This window comes from Amia ocellicauda, chromosome 14, assembly GCF_036373705.1.
Source record: "Amia ocellicauda isolate fAmiCal2 chromosome 14, fAmiCal2.hap1, whole genome shotgun sequence".
Classification (NCBI taxonomy): domain Eukaryota; kingdom Metazoa; phylum Chordata; class Actinopteri; order Amiiformes; family Amiidae; genus Amia; species Amia ocellicauda.
Genome location: NC_089863.1, coordinates 30,040,987 through 30,066,729, shown reverse-complemented (window position 1 = coordinate 30,066,729; position 25,743 = coordinate 30,040,987). Strand labels below are relative to the sequence as shown.

General features: G+C 44.3%; 1 protein-coding gene across 1 annotated transcript; it reads right to left on the bottom strand.

The window, feature by feature from the left end:
* Window positions 1–2,233: 2,233 nt before the first annotated feature.
* Window positions 2,234–24,388, bottom strand: nr2f5 (nuclear receptor subfamily 2, group F, member 5). The gene is made up of 4 exons (XM_066721599.1): window positions 23,019–24,388; window positions 8,535–8,815; window positions 7,522–7,768; window positions 2,234–5,131 (listed from the first exon to the last, which is right to left on the bottom strand). Exons 1-4 carry the CDS (start codon window positions 23,386–23,388, stop codon window positions 4,815–4,817), a joined length of 1,215 nt encoding a protein of 404 aa, XP_066577696.1. The 5' UTR covers window positions 23,389–24,388; the 3' UTR covers window positions 2,234–4,814.
* Between the last annotated feature and the right edge of the window lie 1,355 nt (window positions 24,389–25,743).

The following is a 25,743-nucleotide window of genomic DNA, read 5'->3' as shown; positions in this document are numbered from 1 at the left end:
CGATTATGTTTTCTTGTTTTTCCTCTAGTGGGCAATTTTTGGTCCTGTAATGCAAGTTGCGGTAAAAGTACAGGGTGCTGTATGCATACAAAACGTGTACTAGTTTAGTGACAGAGAAGTACATGGATGGAAAGACGCAGTGTATAGTTTATAATTGTAAAAACAAATAAACTAACAAATGCAAAACAACACTTTTCAGTTTGGTTGACATAGGAACGTGCTCAGCACATGAATGAAGAACAGTTTTAACTGGCACTGGAATGAAAGTTAAAATCCAACCTTAGACCCTCTGTATATCAATTTTTTGTTCCAATAGATCTTAATTGCTTAATTGAATCTGTAATTGACCTAGCAATTCAATATAAAGCTCAATTATATCATTAAAAGCTTGGGGTAGACTACTCCAAGAGTTTTTTTTTTTTTGTTCCAACCGAGCTCAATTACTTAACTGAACCCTCAATCTTAAAGTTTATAAAAAAGTTGGAGATTTCAAATTCCACCTACAGTTTCATGCTAAACACGACATCGACATCTGTTTACAATCATTTAAGATCTCAGATTCGGCAAATGATTAGTTAAATCAGTGTTCAATTAAGTACCCTAGTAATTAAGTAACTGAGAGCTCAGCTGGAACAAAAAACAGAAGGGCTGTGGTTCCCCAGGACCAGGATTGAGAACCACTGCCTAATGCTCTGATTTTGACCTTGGTGTGAATCAGACGGACATAAAAACTAAAATCTGCAATGTAATTATATTGATTAATATCTGTAATATTTTGTAATAATTAAATGTTTAACTACCGAGCCTGCGGAACAGATACAGTCTCTTCTCAGACTTCCATTGGTTTCACAGCCATGTTAGCAAGGGGGTTTATTTTTCCCTTTACCGGAGGCTTTTTAACCTGAGCAACAGATCCAAGTCTTTCTCCCTTTTACTGAAATCAAACCCCCTGATCTGCATTTTCGCTAAACATCTGCAACCACAGGTGCGCTAAATGATAATCCTATTAACCCCACCCTCCCTCTCCTGCCGACGTTTGCACCAAAAAAACATGTTGGTGTAGAATATTTAGGAGAGAGACCACATTAGCTTATCCCAACCCCAAATTGTTAGCGGAAATCTTGTGCACGCTTTCAACGGCTCTGTTTTACAGTGCAATATGTATTATACATGTTTTTCTTATTCATATTAAATAAGGAAACGAGCAGGTCGCATGGGGGGTATGCACTATTGAAAGGGTCTGCTTCAGATGTCCCTTTTCCTTGGAGAAATGCTAAATGTGGCGTTTTTAGGACCAAGGGCTCGACCTCAATTCAATTTGACGGCTCCACTATTGATTTGAACCCCGGCAGCCCCCCGGGAGACGCGGCGACTGCGGCCGGCGCTCAGTGTGCGGGATCAAGTGCATGTCTGATCGCTCAGCCTCTCGGTACACGTATAAATCAGGGCCGGCCGGGGCCAAATGAAGTGCCCCGGCCGGCCGTCCTGCCCTTCTCTCCTCACCCCCCCACTGCTCCAGCCGCCAACACGGACAATCGGTCCCATGAAAGATAGGAGAAATGGTGCTTTGATAATGCGCAGCAGATGTGCCTCTCAGTGAGTACCGCTTCTGCTGGAGCCGGTGTTAGCGGTGTAGCTGCATTGTGCGCCAGTTAAGTAAGCAGGTGCATCATTGCCGTATTTACTAGAAGCAGTATTATTAGCATGATATAATAAAGAATAATACTAATAATTGGTTCATTTCGAAAATCAGCAGATCATAAAGCATGTGGGAAATGATATATGATTTCCAAGGCTGAGAATGAACTGATACTGTCAATTGCGCAGATCGTTGATCAGATATATGCGATGCATTGATTGGGACTTGTTCTATCAAAAAGGATATATCTTCGATTTGAGCGCCAACAGTCGAGGTCTCCAGCCTGGGTCCCGGAGAGCTCCAGGGTATCGGGTTTTCGATCGTGGGGCTAAAGATCACCTTAATCTCCACTAAATTCAGTCACAGATTGGTTCAATTATGTAATTGGGAAATGGAGTTGGAAACCTTGTAACTTTGCATGACCGTGATGGAAGACTCTTAATATATTGTTTAAGAATAACTTCATAAGAGGCTTTCAATTTGGCAGGCACCAATGCGCAAGAACTAATATCATTTTCCTTGTCATCCCCTGTCTATCCACCTGCCTTTGTCCAACACAAAATACACTTATTATATAACACACCAGGCACAGCCTTTACAAACTCATACTTATTTATTCACCCGTCCATTCACTCATCCATTTATATATGCATATGTATATACAGTTAAAACACACCAAAAGGCAGAAAAAAAAACAAGAAAACAATCATGATAAAAAAGAAAGTCTGAAGGGCCAAATCCTTCCTTTGTCTTACCCAAGTGTTTTTTTCTTTCTTTCTAGAAGGCGAAAGTTTTTTTGTTTTTTTTAAATGCACAACAACAAAACAAAGCAAAAACAATCAAAATGAAAAGGCCGAAGGATTAGGAAGAAGATTTTGAAGGAAGATAAAAAACCAAAACAGTAGAGAACCCAATTTGTGGGGGGGATTAGAACCGAAACAAAGTTGACACAGCCGGCCAGCGTACCTGTGACATTACTCTCACTCTGTCCCGCCCCAGTGAGGTGGAATAAAACTTGCATGAGTGAATACAGTGTTGAAAATCTTCCATTTTCACACGTAAGGGCAGAAGTGTGACAAGTCGGCTTAATGGAAAACCCAAGAAGTGTTTGTGTGTTCAAGGACGCTTGTGTGACTCAGTGCACACCATAACTGATATCACCCCACAAAGCTCTTTCATTTTATTGGTTGTGCAGCAGTAAAGCTTTCACTGTTTCCCCGCACAGTAGCTTGCACGAGCCTTTGACTTAGAATGGTGCCCAATTGTCAGGGGAATGTGAACTCAACCGTGTCTTTTTTTTCCCAACCAGACCACAATCCACGTAGTTAAACAAGTCCCTTTTACATCAGTTGTATTCGTTTTTTTATACAAGTTTACCACAGGGGTCACCTTTAGCAAATCACTCCTGTCTTTCTACAGGTTCTGGAATGAGTGTAGTGTCAAGTGCCACAGAAGCAAGACGTGCCTCACTACTGGAAGACAGATGCCAACATCTAGAACTTGTATAGCGAGTTGACTAGATGACAGTTTTAAAGGCGACTAGTTCAAGTTGCCAGATACAAAATGATGAGTCTGACTTAACAAATACTTGTCAGTCTGAGTATTCAGTGTCTTTGTTTTGCTCTTGTTCTGTGTAGTAGTGTGGGGAGTCAGTTTGCCTAGTAGGTTACCCCAACCTTAGACCAGGAGAGTGCAAAATCTATCAGCTTTAATAGATGATTTCCATCAGTGGCTAAAGAACATCTAGGCTAATTAGGCCCTTGATTGGATCATTTTTGTTTTCTGGGAGCTTGGCTGCAATAAGAACAAGATCAACTCCAGGTCAAAGTGTAAGGAGCAGTTTTAACAGCATCTGCACACGACAATGTATTTCATTTACTCCAGTCGTTTTTCAACCAAAAAGGGGGGGTCATTAAAAATCAGAATAACCAGTGTAATCGAAGTACAGTGGAGTCTCAATGGTATGTTTTGCCTCTTGTGTTTGTTCCAATGGCTTTGAACTTCATGTCCAATGCACGTCTTTATTTTCTTGCAGCGCCAGACACGATTTCAAACGATCAAAACTGCTTTCGCGGTCTCTTATTGCAGGAAAGGAACAAAGGAAAGAGCATCAAAATACATATAAACCACAGTAGTGCAGGCCTTACAAAACAGGCTGCAGAACAAAAACAAAAGAAAGTCCCGTTTTTAAAGTGAATTCCCAACTACTGTCAGATATTTGGCCAATTCTGTGTGTCAGTCACTTTGATTGGCTAGTGTATGTACTGCTCATTATTTGGCAGATGCCATCGTCCAAGGCGGCTTACAAGTGGACCTACGAGTGTCCCAGCAAAGAGAGGGCAAGGGTTCAATCAGGCCTCCCCGTGATCCTGCTTACGCCGAATAGTTTCCTTTTCTGTCGTGGTTTGTATTCCGATCAATGCCAGATATTGACCGAAATGATACCCTCTCTTGCCAGGTCGCCGGTTCACACGAGCTGAACCTGATTCAGTTATCTGGGTCTACGCAACCATAATGAGATAATCTTCCATCAGATCCAGGGCACCGTTAACGAGGGCAACAGATTTTCTTTTCTTTTTTGTTCCTCTTTTTCCTGGAAACAATACAAACGTTTCCAGTCCAGTTTCCCCCCCTCCTCTATCTCTCTCTCTCTCTCTCACGCTCTTTCTTTGTGCTGTCGCCACCACAAAAAAACTAAAAATGCACAAAAAACAGCTGGTATTTTTCATCAGGGACCCACTTGAGCCAATCTGGAGAGTTTTGTAACACGATGCAACAAACAACTTTTCTTTTGTTTGTTTGGTTTGTTTGGAGGGACGTCCATCTTGTTTGCGTTACAGTAGTGTACCGGTTTTCTCATGGTCCCCCTCTGCACGCTCCACCGTTCCCACTGCAGCTGCTCCGCCAACGTTGCTGTCCCTTGCCTTGTTTCTCCCTGGGTCCCCAGATTTCATTTTGGGAACAAACCAAGTCCCTTCAGTGCTGAAAATGCCCCCCACACCAACCCCCAGCAGATCCTGTAGTCAGTGGGCCTTCCACTCCTCAGGGGTGGAGAGAGTACATGCGTTGGCAGTAGCATCAGTGTGTCCTGGAGGTGTGGGGGCGGGGGGTGGCAGTGCTGGTGGGGGTGCTTGGGGATGAGAGGGATGGAGAGAGATTGAGACTGTGGGGGGTGTTAAGGCCCGCCCTCGTTGTAGTGCAAGGAGAGGCCCCGGTCCCTCTGCACGGGCATGTAGGGCCAGTTGTAGCTGGAGCCCGACAGCAGCATGTCCCTGAGCAGGGTCTCGATGGGGGTCTTGCCCACCAGGCGCACGAAGAACAGCTGCTCGATGACGGGCGAGGAGACGATGCGCAGGGAGGGCAGGCGCAGCAGCAGACGGCCAAAGCGGTTGGGCTGCCCGGGGTACTGGTTGCGCACATACTCCTCCAAGGCACACTGCGACTTCTCCTGCACGCTCTCCACGTGCGCCGCGTCCGACAGGCCCATGGCGTCTGCGTGGGGGGGGGGGGGGAGAGGTGGCAGGGAGAAGGGTATAGAGAGAGAGAGAGAGAGAGTGAGAGAGAGTGAGGGAGGAGGGGGGAGAGAGAGTCATCAGTCACATTGAATCTTGCTGATGTTTTATTTCATTATTGGTAGTGTAGGAACAGCAGGTGGGGGTCCCACTAATGTCCCTCACCGGTGTTTAGTCACCAGATACACAGGATCTCGTTAGACCTTGCGTGAGTGTCTCTGTTTTGCTGTTTTTTTTACCAGGGTCGTCAGTCCCAGGTGCTGCTGTACCCTTGAGCAAGGCACTTTACCCAGAATGCTCCAGTCCAAACCCAGCCGTACAGATGGGGATTCGCATGTCAAAATAATGTGATATACTGTAAGAGTTTGTTTATACATTATCATAAAGGGCTCCTGTGATTCAATTGTGATTTGTTTATTATTAATAGCAGTAGTAGTAAAAATAGGAGTCTGATTGTGACGGGTGAGGAGAGTGTGACAGAGTGTGACGGTGTGGGACGGGGGGGCAGGGGGGACGTGTCTGTCTGACCCTGTTAGCTCACGCCAGCTCGTTTCAATGGGGACAGAATGGGGCGCTGAAGCGAAAACGCAAAGAGGAAAAAAAAAAAAAACAGCAAGCTGCCCCCCCTCAGGCTGTAGAGGTTATGTAGGTCAGGGCAAAGGCTTACAGGGGTTGGTAGATATTGCTAAGCATGTATAATTCAGACATCACAAGGGAAGGAGACTGTGTGTGTGTGCGTGTGTGTGTGTCTCTGTGTGTGTGCGTGTCTGTGTGTGTGTGTGAGAGAGAGAGAGTGTGTGTGTGTGAGAGAGAGAGAGAGAGAGCGTGTGTCTCTGTGTGTGTGTGCCAGCGTGTGTGTGTGTGTCTGTGTGTGTAGGGGGCTTCAATAATGCATGGCAGCTTGAAGAAAAAGCGCACACACACACGCACACACACAAAAAAAGTGGCAGCCTAAGCAGGTAGAAGCAAAGTGTTTCTGACAAGTGGAACCAGAAGAGAAAGGAAAACACAGCGAGAGAAGAATCGGGATAAAAAAAAGAAAGGAAGAAAGAAAGGGAAGGAGAAAGTACGACTGCACAAAAACACCTCCTCGGCCCGATTGCAAGGATGCACAGAGAAAGGAGACGCTAGCACGGTCCCAGCGAACCGCAGGGTAGCAGTGTTTGTTTATGTAGGTCACTGGCTTATTTCCGGTCGTGTCAACGAATTATCGGTTCAGGATAATTCCTGGTGGATTTGAACAAAGGGGCACGGTGGCTGTCTAATGATTCCAGATTTCGGTCAATCCTTCCAGATTGCAGTTTTGAAAACGTCTGCGCAAACGGACAACAGAGCGTTGAGAGGGGGAGCGAGAGTTGCCCGACTAGGTGGCAAGGGTGGCAAACATAACGTATGTGGAGAAAGAAACGGAGGTAAAGGGGAATGAACTCCACACGAAGTACTGTGGGAAGGGACTGAGCGCAGATGAATGGAGATGTAGTGTTCTGTTGAAAGCAGATTGGCAATTGGCAAACATATACGGTTCATGTCTAGCCTTCCCAGTGGTTAAACTCATCTACTCAGTAGCATAGGTTGAGCCTTAGGGTCCACAGTGCTGGATCCAATCTGGACTGTGTAGTATCCCATTGTGACCCTCTAGGGGGCAGTGTGTATTTGTCAGAGCACTTCTGAGGGTTGGGTGGCCTCACCGCAAAACTGGTGGGGGAAAAGGGGATTACTGGGCAGTGCACATTTGTGTGTGTGTTTGTGTGCCCTCCCACCAGCAGTCAAAGCTTTGAGACGACCCCTATAAAAAGTTTCCTGTAGGACCCCATTGTGAGTCCCAGAGAAGCATAGGAAAGCACAGTGAAATCACACTCAATCATCCAGAGATATAGTGCAGCAATCCATGCACTCAGTGGCAAAGCAAAGCACACAGGGGAAAACAAGTGCAAAACCACAGAGAGACCCAAACCAAAGCCAGATTAGTGCAAACTGACAGCAGTGAACATTAATTAGGGGAGCTGAGGGAGCGATTGGTGATTGGGCAGGTCAGATTGAAAAACAACAACATGAAAATAAATTGCAGGCAGAAAATGACTGGAGGGAGGATCACTGTGCTGTACTACACTGGACCACTGGCATCCCATGATTTCCCATGATTCCCAGGGTTTCTAAGGCACGTTTCCCATTGTATACTAGTGTTCTCACATCCAGCAGGTTTGAAGATCTCACTCTTTAATCCATCAACTGCAGTAGACCTGGGAGAGAGGTCACATGGGTTCAGTTAAGAATATTTTCAAATTAAGAGCCTAAAAGGTGAATTAGAAAGGTCTCTACCCCGACCTGCATCGTTCCCCATCCCATTCAAACTCCCGGCCGAGGACTGACCTGAGGTGAAGAGCACGATGGCTTTGAGGCAGGAGTACTCGGCGGTGTCCACCTGCAGGGCCTTGAGCTTCTCCACCTGTTCCTGGAAGACCCGGATGTGGTCCATGAAGGCCACCACGCGCTCGGCGGACATAGGCGAGGCGTGCAGGCCGGCGGCCGCCAGCAGGGGTGCCACGTGCAAGGGCATGGAGCACTGGGCGGCGTTCAGAACGAACAGCTCACTCCACGACATCCGCAGCAGAGACACCTGCCAGACGAGGAGTAAAGACAAAGACTCACAACTGAGCGTCGTGTTTGCACTTCGGGGCCTGGTGCAGTGCATGCTGGGATACGCATGTAGGCATGACTCTAATTTGCATACAGAAAGAGAGAGAGAGAGAAGGAACTGAGCACAAAGGGAGCAAATGGGAAAAAGTGAGAGACAGAATGAGTGAGAGAGATTGGGGGGGAAAGAAAAGTGGGCAAAAGAAAAAAGAACCAGTGGGAAACAGAAAAAATGAAAGATGCCAAGAAAAAGAGACAGACTGACAAGGGGAGAGAGAGATGAACAGGGAAATCGCATATTAAAGTTCATGTGGCCACATTCTCTCCCACTTCCAGCAAAAGCGAGAGTCGGGTCTCGAGAATTGTTTCAGATGCACCCTTCGCACATACACTATCAGCACTTAAGTAGGTCTAACTATTTGGAGACACAGGGCAAAGTGTATTTCAGGTCCTTCTCACTGACTACACCCTCTTCAAAATGACACATTGTTTGCTGGACTCCATGCTGCCATTAGACCTATCCCCCCTGACTGGGTTGAACCTGAGGGGGAGGCCATCCAGTTCCTGTGGAGCCACAATCTGGCCGGTTTTACAGGTCTCTCTAAATCACGGCTGCTTTAAAGCATACCTGCTGTCATTCTCCAGAGAGCTAATGCTTTTGGAAGGAAGTGCTGCCAGGTTGCACTGGTCGGATATAAAAACCTCAATGAGCCGGTCAAACACACTCTCTCTCGTCCCTGCTCTCTCACCTGGTCGATCAGCTGCAGGTCGGGGAAGAAGGGGATGTTCTTGGCCCACTCCACGGCGCTGAACAGCAGGCGGGCCGCCAGTTCACAGATGTTCTCGATGCCCATCAGGTTGTTGGACTGCATGCATTGGGCACCGTAGCGAGAGGTGGGGTAGGGCTCAGCCCGCAGGAGCAGCGAGATGAAGCCAGTCAGGTAGGGTTGGCCATTGTAGGGGTCGCCTCCGTTGCTCAGGTACTGGCCCGGGCTCGACTGGGAGCTGGACATGCGGCCGCGCTGGACAGCTGTGGAGGGAGAGAAGAGGAAGGAGGAAGTTCAGTGTGTTTACAAGCATTACATCTCTCCCTGTTGCACAAAGGCTTAGACTACATGCCAGTTAGAGGGAAAGGTGTAACGAATGCTTATGTTAGTCAATGCCTAAGGTGTCTAACATTTTTCAGCACCTGTTTTGCCTTCTTTGACGATCAGATGAAGTGGAACAATCACTGAAATGCCCCTATGGCCCCAAAGGACCGGTTTTCCCTTCATTCAACAAGTAACTAACATGTGTTCCCAGTGTTTATAACTGACTGGACTGAGAGCTTTTGAATGACCAGGGTAGGATATTTTCTGGGGTGGAATAGAACACATCATACACGAGGGAATTGGTTCGAAAAGTGCGTGAGGTGGAAATAGATTTTGCAAAGTAAAAAGTCTCCCTCAAAAAAGTTAAGAGGGTATACAGTTTTTATGACACACTTTCTATCAGGGAGGCATCATGAATAATGACTACCACCATCTATTAACAGAGTGCAACCTCTCACTTCTCTCACTCACTGCTGCAAATTGGTTAGATGGGGGAAGAAGTCCATTCTCGCAGGATCTGAGTGCCAGCCCATTTGGAAAAAGAAGTTGGCCTGTTTATTATATTTTTCCCCAGTTGGAACAAGACTAAATAAATCAAGGGGGTCCTTCAAGTTCATCAAAATCAGAGGAGGACTAGTCAGATGTGGATGCGCTAAGAACGGGGGGTGATTTTGTGTGTGTGAACAATTAATAGATTGTAAGTACACGGTAAAGTGTTTAAAAATAGAAAAAATTTACATACAGTTAGTAAATATCTGCTAATGGGATATGGTAATAATATTAATACGATTTTGGGAAAATATAGAAAATAGATGTTTTGCTAAATACTCAGAACCTTTACCTGCTATTTATCAATGTAGTTTAGACACAATAACCTTCCTTTCAGTCTCTCAAAGATCGACCTGTTCTAGCAGGGTTTGCAATTTTGGTAAATAAAAAATAAAAACTCCCACATAAGAGCTATTAATCACAATAACTCCAACATAGCACTGACATGGACGATTGACACTGGAGCTGAAAAGACAGGATGTTTTCCCACGAAATCCCAATGCTCTGGGATTGTTTTTTTTTAAATATCTAGGGTGAAAAGAAACAGAGGAACCTACAGGTCATTCACTTTTGAGAGTCTGGTCATTTTTAGTCATTTTGAGCCTCACTAACCTGCGTGTGAACAACTGCACATAACACAGTTTCCTAAACCCCAAAAAACTCTTAGTTCTCAGATTTCTCTTAGTTCTCCAAACAGGAACACTCTTCCATCCTGCTCGCTATGATGCCACAGGACTAACAACAAATGTGTACATGATCTCCATAGCTCCCAGAGCACGTGAAACAATTTAGGGTTGGAGCCCACAGAATCTGCCAATCTCTTCCATTAAACAGATCCATTAAATGGCTGAGAGCAACTTCGTAATCAATATTAAAGATCAGCTGTTTTGCATGACAACATGGAGCAGAAAAACAAAAGGACTTTCTTAATGGAATTCCTCAGTCATGCATAAAAAAGACCGTCCCGGATTCTGTTCGGGATTGTGTATCCGAAGCCGACGTCATGCAGTCACCTCGGCTCAGTCCTACCCGATCACATTAACAATGCTGACTGGTTAGAGTAGGGGAGTCTAACCGTGGTCCCGGACAGCACCCTGATCTGGTTAGTGTTACAACGCTGCCCGAAACTCCAGTATCTAAAGTTTCCAAAGACTGGAGACGCGTTGGATACAGTTGCATGAAGCACGCACACTCACTTGTCAACTGAAGGGACGTTTGGATCTGGGGGGCTGTAAGATATTCTGCTGTTTGTTGCCAATTACCTATACAATTACTGAAGTTAACCATTTGCTTAACTCATCACAATAGCATTTTTGTCATGTCTTTGTAAATCAGTTGTGTTTCCAAATGACCAGGACCAGGCCTGGGTATATCTATCAATGAATGGACCAGGGCACTGAGAAGAATATCCTAGCCCTGCTCTGATTGGTGAGCTGTAACATTATTTGAACATTTCCATTGGTCCATTTCTGGAATGTCACATCCAATCAGGTGTATCAGGCACAGCTGCACTATTGGGCCCCCGATCCTTGTTTTTGGGGTGCTAACACATGGTTGGCCATGCTATCTACTGACGCCACTTGAAAAGTTAATTTCAATTAAGTTGTTTTGTAATAGACTTACAATTCGTTAAATAGTCAATGGCTTGGAGATAACAAGGAACGGCTGACAGAGAGAGAGAAAGAGCGACAGCAGGCGCAGGATTCTTCTCCCCTCTCTCTTCCTTCCCACAAAGTGCCGACTCATTTGACTCAGACTCTCACAGCTGGTCTTCCATTTTACAGTCTCAATCACCTCACATGGGTCAAGTCATACTATACCACAGCCCTTTCACACAAAAACACCATCTGCACAGTCGGACAATCCCCCAGAACTAACGGAACTTTTGCAAACTTCAGAAGTTCAGTCTGTGGTTAACATGACATATTTATGTGGCCAGGTACTGGAACCTACTGTCGACCCATCAATGGCTGGCTGGCAGTTGGTGTAGAAGAGCTGTTGTTTTCTGTGTGAATTTGTGCTGACTGGGAGGGTGACTTCCCAGTCCTGAGGGACAGCTGCAAGAAAGGGTCTTAGGCATTAGGTATTAGGTAGCTATTGTGTGTGCACCTGCCAGTAAAGGGAAATCACTGGGTTACACTTGTTGATGCTCATCAGATGAATATTTTCAAGGTTCGTGAAGTCCAATCACTGGATGGATAACAACACATACAGTGAAAAACACACATCCACAGACACAAACACACTTCCTCTGAAATGTGCTCTACCAAGTCATCCCACCACCCCCCCTCACCACCCAGCGAGTGCCACAGCGCAAACAAGTGTCTTACTTGTCTGGAATCTGATATAGCATTTTTCTGTAACACTTAACGCTTAAATAATCGAGATATTTTTCACTGTAACAGTTAAGAGCTTGGCAGAAGCTTGAGTTCTGTCTTTTCAGATCTTGAGAGGCAGAGAGGAGGGTGATGAATGCAGGTGACATTAAGTGGCTGCTCAAAACAAGATCTCACCTTATTCGGGGAGTAGTAGTAGATGTTAGGAATACTTGGCTCGCTCGGGGTGCAGACTCTAGTACACCGCAAATCAATTTTAGTTCCCAAGGGGAAAACCCCTAAGGCTGTTTCCACACACCAGCACTAATCTTACGACTACGCTGATGCAATTGCAGGTAAGGAAGACCAGCACTAATCTGCTAAATAACTATGACAACCTCCCAACATTGGTGATGCACTGTACTGACATGGCTGTGCGTACAGAGGAGCGAATGGAGATCAAGTTGAAGATCATGGTGCTATCAAATTCAATCCCACAGTCACGCAAAAACAGAGCCCACACTGCTCCATACCCAAATGTATTCAGTTTGTATCTCGGACAGTTTATATGCAAGCTTCACGGTTTTCTAAGGGGGAAACCTTTGGCACGGGGGCAGGCAAACCTGACACTGCGAAACCAGCTTTCTGGTCACTTAATGAAACACAAAACACCAGAGCAGAAATTCCAGCCTCGAATAGTTCAAATTCTGGACTGGATGTATTTTAGTAAATACCCATCTAGAACGTAATACAGGTTTGAGAAGATATCTAGATGTCATTTTTTCCTTTCTGAAGTGATATCTGGATTTTATCTGGGAATAGAAATGGAGCACATTTTAAGTAACATTGGCCCACACATTTCTGGGGGATATTCCACTGAGAGTTAACCAGGCTGCGGCGCCCATCGCAGTGGTGTGCGTGTCCTCTCTCACAGCCTTGCCCTTCCAGCTACTGCAGGCTTGGCAGCTGCCGATCACAGTTCATTGCACCGCGCAAGCCTTCAATCCAGTGCTGGGCCAAGGCATGCAGGTCCCGCGAATACAGAGCGGCCTATTTTCTCCCACGCCAGGAAAAACCCGACACGGCAGCAACCCACCGCGACAGAACATGATCTGTCAGCCCTGCGGCGCCCTGGCTCAATCCGAGCGGCGTTTTCTGTGCAGGAGAGGTTAACATCATCTGGTTTTACCTGTCATTTCGTTTCCCCTTCTCCATGCTCTCCAGCTCTTGCGGCTGTGTCGTGTCAGCACGCTCCCTCGGTGCGCTCCAGATAGTTCACTCCACTGCACACTCCCTAGATACAATGATCGTACATTTCTCCTTACTGTTATTCTCACTTTACTGCATTGGCAGGCCTCTGCTGTGCCACATTGTATCTTTGCACATCATTATTATTATTTTATTGGGCTGGGGCTTTTAGCCAAAGCGACTTCCGCGGATCTCCTTTTAGGCAGGCGGGGTGTTTCACTGGAGCAATCTGAGTACAGTAGCTTACTCAAGGGTGCATCATTAGATCTTTGTCACTTGTGCACAGTGTATCCAATTCCTATGCTTATATCGGCCCATGTACATTGTTACAAGCTTATGACTATAATGTGTTCTGATGTACTACAGGTCAAAAGTCTGCCCATAAAAATGAGAAAGGATGTGCTTCCCTAGGACCACCTTGGGATCGGGACCTTGCGTCACACAAGACTTTTCAAAACTGAAACAGACCAGTTACATTCCACTGGTTAACCCTTCTTGATAAAATAGCCTAAGATGACACTGTCAACCTTTCCCGGATTTTCCAGATCATGCCCCTGCCACCTTTAAGCTGAAAGACAAATGTTCACTGTCCATCTATATCCTTCATAGCCAACCACCACCGGCACCTAAATGGGGAGATATCAGCTTCAAGGTAATAGACGAAAATACACCTGTGTGACTGAGAGCTGAGTGTCTGTGTATCACATGCGTTACCCAGCATTAACAGCCACCCTGTATTCTGTGTTGAACACTGTCATGCTACTTTGGACGGCAGATGTTTGTAACGGGGGTTCAGTTTTCACACTGGCCTCTGCAGCCTGTTACAAATACCACACACTGTACCCATGATGCTCCAAACCAAATATAGAGACTGATTCATAGGAGTTTCATTGCATAGAGCCGGGGTGTCCAACCCTGTACCCAGACAGCCAAAATCCTGCAGGTTTAATAGGTCTCTCTAAACCATCAATCAGAAGACCAGCTGAAGACCAACAACTGAATCAGATGAGTTGTTAATGGATACAACGAAAACCAGAAAACCAGGTGCCTCTCTGGGACCAGGGTTCACCAGCCCTGTTCTGATTGGGTGCATTTTAACGTCAATGCAGCTTTTTCATTGGTCTATTTGTGGAATGTCACGTCCAACCAGCTGTCTCAGGCGCAGTTCCATTATGAAATGACATGGTAATTATACAGTATCAAACAGTCCTATAATAAGCATAATAATTCAATCAAATCAATTCTAGGTGCCAGGTCAATGAAACAACTCACTTAAATGATGGGGAGTTCTGAAACCCGGCATTTGGTACAGGAAGAATGGCATTTTCTAAAACCAAATCTTATTTAGAGCTGAATTGAGTTTTAATTCAAAAAAGCTTGATTAGCCTAGAATGATGAAGAACTTAGGTGGGATGGGAAACCAGAGGACATGAGGACACTTCGGGAACAGGGTTGGGAGACACTGAGCTCGGACACACCAAAGCATTCCGAGACCCTGATTTCTGTCCCGCCCACACTTCCTCTGGGTCAGTCTGGAGACACTAACGAAAGTGAATGGATTCCAAAGCATGTCGGTAGGGACAGAAAACCTCTGTTCGAACTTAACTTAATTCTTCACTTCGTTAAATTGTCCAAGAACAATGCGGTTTGGCCGGAGACAATGCACAGAGAGAGAAAGAGAGAGAGTGGGGGGAGGGGGGGGGAAGAGACAGAGAGAGGGAGAAAGTGGGGGGAGGGGGGGAGAGAGAGAGAGAGAGCATGGGGGGAGAGACAGATAAAGTATGTGTAGGGGAAGAAAGCATGTGTGTGTGTGAGGGAGAGGGATAGAGAGAGAAAGTGTATGTGGGAGGGGAAGGGGAGAGAGCGAGACAGAGAGAGAGGAGATTATTGTTATTTATTTCTTAGCAGATGCCCTTATCCAGGCCAATTTACAGTTTACACAAGAAACATTTCAAAGCATTACCCAAGTGAAGTAACGCAATCAGTGAAAGATGGGAGGGACAGCTGATTAAACTCCACTGAGCTCCACAATATGCTTTCTGTCTTCTGCCAGCAGCCCGGCCTAAGTCCCTCTAATAGGAGATATTAGCCGAACTGACAGATACGAAAAGGTTGCGGCGGGAGTTCAAAAGATCAGTGCAATTACAGCATCCCTACAGGGCCGGAGCAGGGAGGTGGTGGCAGTGCAGGATGGGAGGAGTTGTGGAGCACGTGTGTGCCCCAGGGATGGGGGCGAGTTTATAAACGATTCAAAACAAATCAGCTACTGTAAACCCAGGCAGCCTTCCTCATCACAAAACTGCCGCCCCTAGTTCTGGTATAAAATGGTGGGACACAGCAACCATCTTGGGCAGGGTTGACAAGTTGGCTATTGTCAAGTCAAGTCATTATTGACTTCAGTGGGACGTCCCTGTTTCTTCAGGTGATTTGGAGTCAAGGTGGGCTTGGGTGGGCTACAGACAGACCTGGAAGTCTCTGAACATCCCCACTGGCGCATAGCATGGAAAACAATGCTTACTGCCAGTAAATGCCTGTTCCTGCCTGGGTGCTATAATGACAGAGGATTGTATATAGAACAGCTGTAAAATAAAACAGTGTTAATGTTCGCAGGGGTCTGTCAGCAGCTGTGAGCAACACGTTCATTCAGTCAGCATGTTCCTAAGAAGGTGATCCACTCCAAGAGTTTAAAGAAAAGGTTAGTAGACCAACTCCATTTGTGGTGAGTAATGCCAAGCTGGCTTAGCTACGGATGTAACCCACTGCGGATGTATATTTCAAGGCATAGGGGAGTGCTTGACTGATCTACAATCGAGTAATAATAGTGTTTATAGTAGTGCTTATTGCTGTAGTCATTATAAAACAAAAGGCAAAAACTGTTTGCTAATTTAACTGTCAATTGTGACAGGATAAAGTCCTAAAAACCTAAATCAACGTTGTTTCTTTAAGTCTATTTGATGTCCTGCTTGTCTAAATGGACATTGCAGCGCCACAGTGAGTGAAAAGATCCTACGCTCACATAGCGTGTCCGTGACGCGCTTCTCAGGAAAAGCCCTGCGTGCGCATTAGCCCCAATGCCTTTATTAATATCCACCGACTCTGCCTCTTCGTTTTGGTTAATATGTTCAATCTCTTCTGGTTGAATGACTGAAGAACACGACATTCTTCTACCCAACCCCTCCAGTCTGTTCAGTGTTTGCGCGTAACACAAACACACATCTCTTCCTTTCATTTACAGAAATCCTCTATCCAAGTGTCGATAATCCAGGTTTTACGGAGAAAATAACGTCTAATCGTGGCAATCGCTTTAATGCAATGCACACGTTAAGACTCTAAACTGATAATTATTATTAATTATTTGTATTATTATATAAACGTCCATTTCGCATCGTCTAGACAGGCGAAAGACGGGTGACGCAGTTGCATTTGCCAAAGACTGGGCTCGGCTGCCCCAACGTGAGTTATATTGTCTTTGATAGCCTGGTCGTGCAAACAAGATTAACATCTGACATCAACAAAAGCCCCCCTTGCCCTCATAAAGACGCGCTCTGTATGTATGAACATCGCGCCTGCAGTCGTGGTCGGTGCCGAGCTCAATCCGGTTCATTATTCCCGTTTTGTTTGCAATGACCTACATTTCACAGCGGGCCGGGTCCGCGCGTGCTGGCGTTCTGGAATGGAAGTGTCAATGACGTGTAGTCGCGCGAAAGACTGCGCTTTTTTATATAAAGCTTTATTGATAATGCACCAACAACGAAGCAACATGCATCCATTCAAGCTTTTGACAGCTGTGTCGAAGTTTGACAACTGTGGTATGTCCGCGCCACAATATAGTATCTCTCCACACACACAAATAGGTGTGTCTATACCTGTCACTTTGGTCAGTTGAAGGTCTGTGTAAAGTTTTAAGACTCAGGGGCGCGGCTACTATCGTTAACTCACATTCTTGCACATGCCTGTGGGCTTTTTTTTCAATGCTTGTCTCGTTTGGCTTGACTGAATGATCCCTTTTGTTTGGAAAGAATGTAGTGAACTGGAGAGAAACGACAACCAAATCAATAACTACACAAAATGAGCCAAGAGCATTGAACACGGGCTGTCCAAAGCAAGGGCCAAGTTCACAATGTATGAATGCATTGAGGACAAAACAATCAAAATCATATGCCTCTAAATTGTAATCTAAATATGTTATGTTCGACCAGTGCATTTTCACAGATAAAGGCAGTCATGTGTTGTGGTCTGAGCATGGAAAGTGTATGACATTGTGTGTGTTTGCGGGCGATTTGGAAATTGATCTTATTCCCAAACAGAAACCGTTGAAACGGAACACTATAACAGCCAACACATGTAAAATCATTGTTTTCACAAGACACTGGGAAAAACGTCGGTCCTAGAGAGGATGCCAATTCCGATCTCATCACTGGATAAATAATACTTGGAGGAAGCCAAGTAAAAGCTTAAGCTTTGATTGAATTAGACAATATTGTGCACTTTATGAGCTGCGAGAAGGCGTGTGAAGGAGTACCGTGGGGGAAATGGTATGTCTTAAACATCAGCGAGCAAGAAACGGCGTTTAATACAGGGATTCAGCATGGTTAAAATCTAGAAAAGAGGCTCACATTATCTGTGCAATGTAAAGAGCAGCGAGATACGATTCCTGTTCTGCAGCCTTTCATGTTTCCAATGCTTTTAAGTGACCTGGATCAGAGAAGAACTGTAAGCTTATTAGTTAGACACTTTTAGAGCGGCTGCAGAGATCCGAGCAGATCTGTACGAGGCAAGAGTGGGTCAAAGCCACTTGGAAATGCAATGCCATTAGCACGTGCCAAAGTACTGTAATGAATGAAAAGTTAGTTGGGAGTAGATGAGATGTGACACACAGCTAAATAATGCCAGGTGCTGGAAAGATATAGTCTGTGTGGTGGATTTATCAATCAATGTCGACTTCAATAGACACTGCTTCGCAGGGGGATGGGACGCAGGGTTGTGTGTCTATGAGTGAGAGTATGAATCAAGACTAGGGGGGAGAGGTTTGTTATAGAGCAAATCCCCACTAAAGTTTCGATCAGCGTTTCTCAACCCTAGTCCCAATGTCCTGCTGTAGCTCTCAATTAGTTAATTGAACTAATAATGTTCCTAATCTGAGCAAATTCATAATTTTAAGGTAACGGTTGCAGATTTCAGGTTAAATTTAACAAAAGATGATGACATTTTGCAATTGTTGGAAGCTAAACCGTTTGAAAAATCAAATTAAGCTAATTATAATTTCAGAGAGCTCGTACGCAACAAAACCCAGCAGGACTTTGGATCCGCGGAGCCAGGGTTGAGATCCACTGGCTTGATTTTGTAAAAGGTAAAATAATAATAATAATAATAATAATAATAATAATAATAATAATAATAATAATAATAATAATAATAACAATAATAATAATAATAATAATAATAATAATAATAAAGTCAATTAGTGTGATTTTCCATTTCAGTTAGACAGTAGACAATACAGACATAAACAGAAAACGAACTAACTTCAGAGCTGATACACTTTAAAAGCCTAATCACAGTTGCTATTCATTTATTTGACCTTAAAATAGTTATTTACATTCTGCATCCAATTTACCTTTCATTACAAAACTACATGCAACCCATTTAGACGTAAATGTGTCACATCAAAACCTTGCCCGACTGGTGAATTGCAAATTACAAGCTTGCTCATAGTCGTGGTTTATTTTATTGGCAGAAGCCACCGTCTACTGCTTTGAAAATAAAATCGCGATAGGGAACAAATGTGTAATTTGTGGCTAGGGTCAAAGTTTGTATTTGCTCTGGTCTCCCATGCTTGATTGACTTGCCCCTGACCTTCTGGAGGCTAAAACGCTGCAGTGCTGTTGTGCGTTGGTTTGAATAGTTGTGTTGCAATTAACTGAATGTAAGTAGCGCAAACAATACAGTTAAAGGACCTTCTGCCCCCCCCCCCCCAAAAAAAAACAAGAACCTTAGTAAACAGTTGAACTGAACTTGGTTTAAATTGGCTGCAGTTGAAACTAGCTCATTTCTTGTGTTACATCAATGACTACAGATTTCTGGTGACAAAGCTATAAACTACCAGGTAGATTTCATCAGCTTACTGACTTGCAATTGTTGCTTTTTAAAGTGAAAATCTGGTGTCTGAAACAATATTAGAAGTCAATGCGCTCTTTTGGTTTCATAAGTGTCTTGGGGGTTAGACTGGTTGTAGATCTCTGGGTTGCAGTCTGGAATCCGCACATGCCTTGACTAAAAGATTGCACGCAACCTTTCTTCTCCAAAGCCCAATCGAGATTAGCTCCGAGTTTAACCCTTGGTGGTGAAAATAAGGTGTTTCACGCTTATCACTGGAGCTAATGATTGATGAATGCAGTCTTCTGTGAAGGCGATCAAAGGCACACCGTTGCTAATCCATAAATGGGTTTATTTCAGCGTGGTTCTGGCTAAAGTGCACTAATATATAAAGAGATGCGTCCCGGTGTGGTACGAGGAGAGGCGATCTTGACGGGAGCTTGACGTGCAACACAATCGATGCACTGTTTTAGATCACACCGCGAATCCATCACATCATTTTTCGTTGCATAGTTGTTTATTTTTTCCTTTTTTGTAACGGATTATGTGCGACTTAATAACCTAACATTTGTTTAAATGCGAAACCTCATGTAAATGATACTCCCTTCAAACCCAATTCTGCAACCCTATTCGATTTCGGTTTATTTATTTTAAAGGGGTATACTTTTCACTACAGAAACCAAATCGACTTCATTTAAGCCACTGTTGTTGTGGTTATTTTAAATGGCCAATTAGCCCAATAATGACAGAAGACGCACATTGAACTAGGCCTAGTTATAGCACACTTGGCTTTTAACACTTCTTTGGCGAACAGCATAAGGCGGAGCGCGTTTTAAATAACACACAGTCACCCAGTAATCCAGCCTGCTATTTTATCCATGATGTTTCTCGTCAGTGACCCGTTGCATATTTCAAAAGGAGCATTACTTATGCATTAAGTCTTGTGCGGATAGACGGTTGGGAGCTTTTAAACAGTATTTTGCAGACTTTTCTCTCGCTTCATGGGAGTTGACTCTAAAGTGAGACCCTTATTGGAAGCGATGAAAAGGAACTAATATTGGTGCTTAATAACTCAATTACATTGTTTGGGTTGCTCTTTTTCAAGGCCGTTTGTGAAACTGTAGTTCAAGACCATCAAGACGTTTCTGTAAATTACTGCCATATTTTGGTTTTCGTTTTCTTATGAAACTTTAAATAAGAAACAAGAGGTGTTATAGATACATAACCTATTTATGTATGCCTAATTTACTTTATTTATTGTGGGAATTATCAGACACACTGACACCAAAAAAAGTACTCTGGTTGCAGCTTGAACACAGCTGTGAAACATCAAATGCAACCAACTACGACCGAATAAATCCAGTCTGCTTTATAAATAAAATATGTGTATGGAGATTGGGAGAAAAAATCACAGAATAAATGTATGCCGTATTTATTTATTCATTTAAACTAGAACGAATGCAAAACCAATATACTGTTATTTCATATGCCCGTTTACTGTATTAGGTTGCATTAAAGTAAAAAATAAAGCTTAATATAGCCTAATGGTGTTTCTAAGTGTTAATGTTATTTATTTTAAAATTGAAAATGTGTTTTTTGAGCTGTAACGTTAGTGAAATGTCTTGCAAACAAATTCTATAGTAACAGTTTTGGTAAGTATTATGTTGTTTTGATGGGACTGGACACTTGATTACATGGCTAAGGAGTACGTGCAAATCAAATATTTCCTTTAAAATGTAAGTAACGTACCAAAGCAATTAAAAAAACGGATAAACAAAGAAACAAAACATAGGCTACGTTTCTCAATTCGTTTATCAGTTTATATGGGACATGTGGGTTTGTCCTTTCAAAGACATTAGTATATTCCCTGCCTTTGTAGGACAATATTTAACAATATTGTAATGTGTGGTCATTTAAATTGACTTGATCTTTTTGGTTTTGTTAGATTGCAAAAATAACGTCTTGCTTTCTTGCCTTGCTAGAAAAAACAAAACGCAACTGGAAATCCGTGGAGAAGATGATGGCTTCACTCAAGCACGAAAAACGACACATAAAAGTGTCCAACGTATGTTTTTTTCAGTTGTTTTTTTGTTTTTGTTTTTTTTGCTGAACATATGCCCTTATAAGCAATAATCTAATTTACTTCCCGGGTTTGAAACATGTTTGATTTAGTTGAAAGGTCACTAACATATCATGCGTCAGACATTCAACTGGGGCTTAATCAGTCATAAAAAGCATGACCGAACCAATTCGCCCTGCAGTGCTTTGCATATACACAAGCTTAAAAACAATTAGATTATGTACAAATGTGCTCCATTTCTGCGAAAGGCTATAAATGAACCATGCCTGTGATGCAAAAGCGACAACATACTAGCGAATGAATGAGCACAGGCTTAACGGGAATTATGGAGCAAGAACGGAAACATCCAGGCGAGGCCGTTTCTATAGGCTAGGACTGACTAAGGCTTGGGATAAAAAGCGTTAGATACAGGTCTTCGTTAACACAGGCGGTGGAAGGAGATTTTCAACAATCCAATCCGTTTTCCAGTTTATTTTAAGAGAAAAGCAAGTGGGCCGTATTATTTTACACAAATGCATATGTGACCCCACACATCTAGGCCGTCTCTTATTAACAAATAGAAAAATTGCTCAGTTACATGTATGGGGAAAAAATATTGTTATTCCTGGAAGTCAGTTTCCCAGCCGGTCCCTCGTTCACTCATTTGTGTTTTGTTTTTAAATGATTAACTACTTGCGTGCCTATTTACTTACCAGTGACCTTACTTACTTAGTTACTTATAACATTCCCATACAATACAGCGAGTCCTGTCCATTGCTATGGCTATGTATTTTTAAATTATTTTTTATTTTCTTTTTTCCAGAAATAAACGATGCATTTTCTGTATACTGAACGCTGACCTGTTTATATGATATCTACTTATGTTTATAAACAGTGCGCCGCAAATTAATACCGATGTTAACAATGCTGATGTTGTTTGCAGTTTGTTGGCATTACCAGCGAATTGTGGCGTCGACGTTTGTTCACAAGTACAACCACTAAAGATTTGTCTTTATTATTATTTACTTGAATCTGAAAACTAAAGAGTCACTGCAACAATAGGGTGCACTTCAAATGTCATAATTACAATTAAATACTGGAAATGGACAAATATTAAAAGTTCACACACACACTATGCCAATACATCCATATAGGTATCTATCTAAATATCTAACTATATTCCCTTGGTAAATGTGTGTAATTAAAGGGGTGATTAAAGGCTAAGCAGTGTGTTCTACATACACGTTGGCATTGTCCCTCTCTTACACTAATTGACCCGTCCTTAATCAAGCACAATACAGCAGAAGCTGCGCGCTCTTTTCGTGGCGAGCCGGGGGTGTCGAGGACCAAACTGCATCATTAATAGCAACACAAAAGGCGCCTCGGCGAAACACACAAAGCTCTCATGAATTGAATGCATCCATCGGTGTTGGGGGGGGGATGCAATTAGACCACTGCTATTCCTGCGCTTCTGGGCATGGATGAAGAAGAAAGAAAGAAACGCTAAAAGTCATGATCGTCCTATAACAGGCCCTAACCCGAATTGCCCACGGTGTGTAATGCAAGTTTTCATCTTGCGCGGATTGTGTCCAGAGTCGGGGTGAATATGCGCCCTGGCAGCGCCTGTGCAAACGGGAGCAGCCAGTCCGGACCCGTGTCCGTGATGAAGCAATCGCGATCAAAATCCCACTGGGATCAAAAGGCAATGTCACTATTTGTGCATCGGGTCCGCTCCCCGTTTCATTTAAACACATGCTGCCGCTGCTTTAATGACCATTTTAACTGCTCGGATCCAGCAGTGCAGTGCATGCGTGATGCATCGTGCCTTTCTACCGACTTACATCCACGCTCCCGCATCCCACATCCCCGACTCACCCTCTCTCCTCATGCCCACTTTGAGGCACTTCTTGAGGCGGCAGTACTGGCACTGGTTCCGATGGTGCTGGTCTATGGGACAGTCGCGGTTCCCTCGGCAGGTGTAGCTCAGATTCCGCCTCACCGAGCGCTTGAAGAAGCTCTTGCACCCCTCGCAGGTAAACTGGCCGTAGTGCTTGCCGCTGGACTTGTCCCCGCACACCATACAGTCCACGTTGGGGATCTTGTCCCCATCGTTGCCCGGAGTGGACCCAGAAGGGGTGCCCGGCGTCTGGATGGGAGTCCCCCCGGGCTCCTGGCTGCACACCTGGAGCTGGGAGCCGGGATCCGCCGAGATGTTCTCTTGCCACTGATTTAATACCATTGCCATGCTATCCTGCCGCACTTTGTTTTAAACGGGACACACACGCAGGCAGCTGATGGGGATCCGTTCTGATGTTTCGCGCAATCAGAATGCCGGGAATCGCGCTGCGTTCCAGCGGAGCTCGGATGGGGATGTCTATTGCTGAGGCGATCACTTTTATTAGGGATATTATAATGTCGATTCCAGGCAGACAGTAAAAGGGCAATGATCAATCAATATCCAGCTTACCTACACGCAAGAATCCCACCTACAAGCCCCGGCACATCCCGCACAACTTGGACTGCCAGCGCTCGGCAACACCGCGGTCGACACAGCCGCGTCACACAGCTGTCAGTGCGCAAGTTTGCACATTCCCTTCATAGTTCACCTCCTCACAGTGAAAAATGGCCAACCGCTCTGCTTTCATTCATTTTCCCGAAGGAAAGTCACGAAAAGGAGGAGTCCGGTTCACCAAACTGCGCAGTCTACGGCTTACTTCGCGTCCTTTAAGAAAACAGACGCGTCCAGTGAGGGCGACTGAGCCACTTCTCCTCCACACCGAGCAGCTCCCACGAAAAGTGCCCAGCCTGTCCGAGGCGCCGAGTCACATGCCAGAGCAGAGCAGGCGGCTTCTGCTGGGCGGGGGGGGTGGGCGCTTAACTTGCCCTCCGCTGAAAGAGAGAGGGATAGAGACGTCCAGGTCCTGAGGGTCGGGGGGGACACGGCGCTTCAGACGGGGGTCGCAACTTTCCGGGACGCGCGTGGGCTGCTCTCCTCGACTGTCAGCTCGCGCTCCGAGGCGCTCGAGACAGTGACACTCACCATCCCCGCACGCTCGCGGCCTGCCTTATTTGGGCAGAACTGCCATATAAGGAGCGGGTGGGGCCTTCTCGGAACTCGGGCTTTCCGTGTGTTCGGGTTCTCCCCATTGGACGGGGAGAGACGAAAGGGGCGGGGTTTTCCCAGCTGGAAGGGTAGAGTCACGCCCCCCGGCCCGTCGCTGATTGGTGAGGCGCTGCTGTTGGAGTGCATTGTTCAGGGTCCTAAACAGTGTCGGGTCTTTTTTTGTGAGGCGACACTTTGTGTAGAGCAGGGGTTCCAGTCCACACACGATTTGGAGCCGTTCTCTGGCATAATCCGTTCTGAACCCTTTCACACGCATCTCAAATCAAGTCAATAATAAGAAAATAACAAATACTTCAAGTGTTCTGCATTGGTATTGCATATCTGATTGCAAATTATACATTTCCCTTTGTACCAATGCATGCGTATCTTTTATATGCTATACAGTATATGTCAGCTGCTGTCGTTTATATTGTGGTGTTCCGCAATACTTTAATACAAGAAATAGCCGTTTTTTCAGTTAAAGAAAGAAAAGGGAAAAATATATATAATACAGACAAAAGCTATAGGCCCAAAACTATAGGCCTATTACAGCTGTTTGTGCATTTGTCTTCAACTGTAAATGCACTGTTGCTTGTTATGTAATATTTATTGTCACAGAAATACACCAAATGAAACTAAAACGAACTGTCTCTGTGATTTGAAATGACAAATAGGCCTAAATGCGTTACATTTTGTATACACCGGAATTGTTTAAATTGAATGGAAACGTAGCCTGTGTATGATTTGAAGTGAGTGAGCTGATAGTGATATGCATCATCGATAGCAATACTAATAAATATTACATATTATTTATATAAATATACAAGGGCAAATCTGAATAAGAAACGTAACACTGTTTCAAATGTTTATGTTTCCATCGGAAAGTCAGTATTTCTAACGCTTCTCTAACACTCTAGGTATCACGAACACATACATTTAAACTGCAATCGAGTGGACGTGTTGCGTAAGTAAGTAAGTAGCCTTAAATACACACAACTTTCCCTACACACCTTAGCTTATAACATTAAACTGTCGAGGTGGAGAGAGACCTCCCTTTAACAGCAGACTTTTAATGTGTTGGTTTTATCAGTTTGGTGAGAACTTGAATGTTATACCAATTGGTCGAACTGCATGACAAAAGGACGCATTAACTGGGCTAATTGACACCAACAGTGTTTGTTTATCTGCAGTCCTGCTTTTTAAACAGACCACTTTTCAGACAGCCGTCCCTTTCCCAGCTTGCAGGCGATGTAATTTATAGCAGGGACGGTGATTTAAGTTAGTCTCCAGCTACATTGAGAACAAATATTTTACTAAAATGTCAAATTGGATCAGACAGACCTGATAGGCCTGCCGATAATTGAGGTAAAAAATAATACGAAAAAATATAATTTAACGGTATTTAGACCTAAACTAAATCAAAACCTTGACCTCCCCTCGAATTGCAAATTACAAACCTGTACCCTAACGTGCTTTTTACAGCCTATAAGTAGGCCT

Coding starts and splice junctions, on each gene's coding strand:
- nr2f5 (XM_066721599.1), bottom strand. CDS start 23,388: ATGGCAATGGTATTAAATCAGTGGCAAGAGAACATCTCGGCGGATCCC. Junction 8,816..23,018: donor AGTGGGCATGAGGAGAGAGG/GTGAGTCGGGGA, acceptor CTCCCTCCACAG/CTGTCCAGCGCGGCCGCATG. Junction 5,132..7,521: donor CATCGTGCTCTTCACCTCAG/GTCAGTCCTCGG, acceptor CCCCCCACGCAG/ACGCCATGGGCCTGTCGGAC.